General features: G+C 44.7%; 1 protein-coding gene across 1 annotated transcript in view; it reads left to right on the top strand.

The window, feature by feature from the left end:
- Window positions 1-2,612: 2,612 nt before the first annotated feature.
- Znf470 (zinc finger protein 470) overlaps window positions 2,613-5,009 on the top strand; it is a 12,356-nt gene continuing 9,959 nt past the window's right edge. The window contains 3 exon segments of the mRNA XM_005413307.2: window positions 2,613-2,930; window positions 3,719-3,829; window positions 4,883-4,974. Of these exon segments, the coding sequence (XP_005413364.1) occupies window positions 3,817-3,829; window positions 4,883-4,974 (105 nt within the window). The 5' untranslated portion in view covers window positions 2,613-2,930; window positions 3,719-3,816.

Genomic DNA, 5,009 nt, shown 5'->3' with positions numbered 1-5,009 from the left:
GTATGTAAATCCTGGAACCACCACACATGCTTATCAACTGATGAATGGATAGAGAAGGTTTTTTTTTTTTTTTTTTTTTTTTAATCCTGTGGATGCCTTGGTTACTTTTCTCTTGTTGCTGAGACAAAATACCTGATGCGAAGGATTAAGGAAGGGAAGGTTTTATTTACCTCACAGTTTGTGGAGGTTTCAGGCCATACTTGGCTGGCTCCAAGGCAGAGTGGCACATGGCAGAGGGCAAATGTTCATGGCAGCAGAAAATAGCAAAAAGCAGTAAGAGCAAAAGGGAGAGACAAGCCTCTTTCCCTCCCTTATACTGTAAGCAGGCTGCCCCCACTCAGGGGGTGTGTAGCACTCACACCATCTCCATGCCCTCCTCTTGCACAGGCTCAGGATGAATACAAAGTAAGGACTCTGGCCCCCTGCTTTGTCACCTAAACTTCTCAAATTGACACAATGAACAACAAACCAGAGCATAAGGGCATGTCCTTTTCACTCCAGGATGCAGAACTGCTGAGTCACTTAGCCAAACCTCTAGACTCCTCAGGTTGACACAATGTATCAACCATAACAAGGAAGTACTACACTATCATAAAGAAGAATAAGCTTGAGCCATTTTCTAGGATGCCCTTTGAGACCACACTCTTAAGTAAAATAAATTGGACACACATGTTTAATTACCACATTGTTTCTCTGGTGTAAGAAACTGAAAGTGTAAATAAGGAGCAAAATGTATAATAGATATTGGGTAAGCTACATCCCCTTTTTATTTATTTTTTATTTGCACATTTTACATATACATAGTGATAACATATATCATAGGGAATTTGTATCTGCACATGATGTATCTTGCTTCTTCATTTTTTCCCACTCTGCTCCACTGCTCTCAACCCTCCTCAAGTTGACACATTTTTCTTTTGAAAAAGAAAGAAAGAGAAAAGGATAAAGAATGCCAAACTAGATTAAACTTGCCAAGACAACCCTTATCAAGACCTGAATCTACTGGCACCTCTGACCTTGACTTCCCAGCCTGTAGAATTGTGAGAATGTGCACTCCTAAAGACACTTGTCTGTATCGTTTTGCTAACAGCAGACCCAGCTGACCAAGACCCAGCAGCACAGAAACTGACTAGTCTACCACACAAAAGGAGTTCTCCTGAGTGCTGGGATTACAGGGTATCCATTTACCTAGAAAATGTCTCAAGTTTATTCTTCTTTATGACAGAGTAGTAGTCCATTGTTATAGTTGATACATTGTGTAAACTTGAGGGGGGTGTAGCTCTGCATTAAGGCCTTGTGTGCAATCTTTAATACAGCAATAAATAAACAAATAAATAACAGAATTCACTGAAGCTTATGGCTCCAGCAAGATCTGTGTCATGTAAGTCAGTCTTGGCTATGATTTCAGGGTGGTTATTTCCTTTACATCCTATATCTTTAATGGATCTAAGAAAGGTTGTTGATTTTTATTTTGTTGAATATTTTTCTAGTTATGAGGATTGGAGTGAAGGCTTCCAATCTTTTTATATCTCACAGATAAAACAAAGAGATCAGTATCATTTTTATCCAAATCAGCCACAAAAATGTTATACACACTGAAATGCCATTTATAATCCCCTACAGAAAACATCCACATGGCTAAACTTAGCCTCATTAAATAGTGTAGGAAGCATGAGAGAAATCAGGTCCAGAAAAGCCAGTGTAACTGAGTGGGAGTAAGTGATTATGTCTGGGAAAGAGAACTCCTTTTGTGTGATAGACTAGTCAGTTTCTGTGCTGCTGGGTCTTGGTCAGCTGGGTCTGCTGTTAGCAAAACGATACAGACAAGTGTCTTTAGGAGTGCACATTCTCACAATTCTACAGGATGGGAAGTCAAGGTCAGAGGTGCCAGTAGATTCAGGTCTTGATGAGGGTTGTCTTGGCAAGTTTAATCTAGTTTGGCATTCTTTATCCTTTTCTCTTTCTTTCTTTTTTGAGACAGAGTCTCGCTATGCAGTTCACTTTGGCCTTGAGCTCACTTGTAGCCCAGGCTGGTCTCGAACTCACAATGATCCTCCTGCCTCAGCCTCCTGAGTGCTGGGATTACAGGCGTGCGCCACCACGCCTGGCTCTGAAGGCTGTCTTCTTGGCTTCCAGGCTGCTGTGTGGTCAGCGGGCCTTCCTCTCTGGGTGTGAGAGCACGGACACCTCTCCTTCCTCTTACCCCACCCTTACGAGCTAATGTGAACCTCTTTACTTCCCAAGGCCCCACCTCCTAATAGCATCCCTTGGAGATTAGGGCTTCAGCATCTGATGACCGCGAGGACACAGTGTATCACATACTGTCATCGTTAGAGTGTTAATGCTAAATCAAGTGTTCTAAAACTAAAAACCTGTGTACCCAATACTCTTTAGTCACTCAGAATATAACTCAGAGCCGGACTGAAGCTGTGTGCCTTGTTGGACCTCTCTAGCAGGCGGAGAGAGAAAGGGGCAAGAGGACAGCACACTGTATCAGAAGCGAGGACCGCGACTCTCAGACTGGCAGGGTTTCCCGCCGCCGCCTCTTCCTTTAGGGACCGTATTTCCCAGGGTCCCTTGCGGTAGGGACCAGGCTATTTCCGCCGCGGACCGGAAGTTGGGCCTGGCAATTCGGAAGGTCCCGAGGAGGGACACCTGGAAGGAGCCGGGCGGCGGCGCTGTCCTGGTCTGAGAGAGTGCAGGGAAGGTGGGGCCGGCCGGGAGGCAGGGCGATGTGGGCGGCCGCGCGAGTCCCCACGGTTGCGCGTGAGGACGGGCGGGCCGCCGGGAAGGTCCTGCCCGGCGAGGCGGAGCTCGACGCGGTGTGAGACCCCGACCCTGGGCGCCGAGCACGTGACGCACGGGTTGGGCGCGGCCGGAAGTGGAATTGCGGCTCGGGGTGCTGTCCTGGGAGCCGAGTGCTGGACCAGGTACCGAGCCTCCAAGTGGACCCTGGGGTCGGAGCTGGAGGGTCGCCCTGGACCGCAGTGTGGAGCTGAGTTCAGGAAGGAGCTCTGGCTTGGCGGGGTCCGGCCACCGGGCCCTCCCAACCCACTTCCAGGGCCTTGGGCATCCCCTCGGAGAGAGCGCGCCCCCTAGGGCATTTCTCCTGCTGCGTGCTGCTCTTTAAACACCTCCGCTTTAGTGTTTACTTGTCACGTTCCATCTTGTCACCTTGAGATGGGACTCGGAACAGTCACAGCTTCCTCCAGAAGCGGCCAGGGATTCCATTCTTTGTATGGGTAATCACCTTCTAGTTAATGCAAGAAAACAGCCCCTTTTCTGCAATTTTTCTAGTCATTGAAGAGGGAGAAGAATTGCTGTCCATGCCTATATTGTTTTTTGCTTGCTTTACTGCGTGCAATCGAATAGATCATGCTTAGTAAGTCCTTTCTCTGTGCCAGATACAGATCTAAGACTTTTTGGAAGCATTAACTGTAACCCGTACCACATTATGAATTACAAGGGTGATTGAATATGGTGAATATTTAAATTATAAAATTGTTACTGTAAAAGAGACATTGATTTTAGACCCCCTCAAAATACTACCCCTCCCTTCAACCACACATATCCCATCATTCTTGACACTTTCTGAAGCAGTTCTGGGAGTCCTCTTTTGTGGCTGTCTTTAATTGTACGGTTCTGGCTGCCTCTGTGTCCTCTTGGTTACCTTGTAGTAAACATATGTGTGTGTATTTTTTTTTTAACTAAAACACAGAAAAAAAGTAATCACTAGTAAGTGGAAGAACCAGGATCCAGATCCAGGACAGGATGTCTCCAGAATCTCCTTCAGTACAAACTGTCATGTAATGCTGAATGCCTGCCCAAGGTAGGTGTTCTTAAACAACTTTGGATAGTTGAAGAAACCAACTCTGAGATGGTTAAATAACTTCAAGAGTTCAGATCCTGTTATCTCCATTGAGCAAGGTTGGGGCTTTCTTAAACTTTATAACTCTCAATATGTGTTCCTTTTTTTTTTTTTTTTAAATGAGACAAGGTCTCATTATGTAGTTCACACTGGCCTTGAGCTCACCATGTAGCCCAGGCTGGCCTCGAACTTGCAGTGATCCTCCTGCCTCAGCCTCACAAGTGCTGGGATTGCAGGCATGCACCACTATGCCCAAATATGTGTTTGTTTTTATTATCATAACTATAATATTGTTTGAAAAGTTGGTGGAATTTGGAGGAAAGAAGTAAAAATTAATTAATCCTCTTCTGTATTAAAAGAAATGGCTTGGAGGGGGTGGTAGTCAAGGGACTTAATGAAAATGGTAATTTGTCAGAAAGCAAAGTAATTGGGTCTCATGACAAATTTTTGGTCCATTTTTCTGTAATCAATAGGTACCATTTGTTGTATCAAAGGTAAGACTTCTCCATGCATGATGGGATTCTCCAAGAAATTCATCTCTTTGAGTCTTTACACATCCTGCTCTGTAGCATATGGGGCATATTTTCTGCTGTTTGCTTAGGCTAATAACTTGGGTGGTGGAGTCAAACAGATGTAGGTTGATGACTTTTTCTCATTGTTACACACTGTGATTTATGCAAAAGTTTTCACCTCCCAGAGATTTTATTTGTAAAATGGTGACAATATTCCCTGCTTTGTTAGAAGATTGTGATTAAAAGAGATTCATACATATGTAAATATATAATATATACAACATACCTCATACATCACTGATGCTGAATGAGTGACTCTGTGAGCCATTGTGTTTAGCCTGCAAACCTAGAGCAGAGGGAGATCCCAGTTGTAAGTTATAGGTCTCCCAGTGAATACTTGGTATGTGGGGGTCAAGGGGAGATAAAAAATGGAAGCGAGGTGAGAGGGTTTGTATGTTGTAATTTTGTATGTTGGTCTTATAATTCCTTTGTCTTCCTTCAGCTCTGCACTCTCAGGGTAGCATTCTTCTCCACATGAAGAGCAAGGAAGAGGTGGAGTTGACAGGGATTGAACTGGTTGAAGCCATGTCCCTGGTGAGTGAGTTAGTATTTCTCCCCACTAGAAGTCT

Source organism: Chinchilla lanigera, unplaced genomic scaffold, assembly GCF_000276665.1.
Source record: "Chinchilla lanigera isolate Chin_1 unplaced genomic scaffold, ChiLan1.0 scaffold00166, whole genome shotgun sequence".
Classification (NCBI taxonomy): domain Eukaryota; kingdom Metazoa; phylum Chordata; class Mammalia; order Rodentia; family Chinchillidae; genus Chinchilla; species Chinchilla lanigera.
Note: the sequence above shows the minus strand (reverse complement) of the source record. Positions and strands in the feature narration are given on the sequence as shown.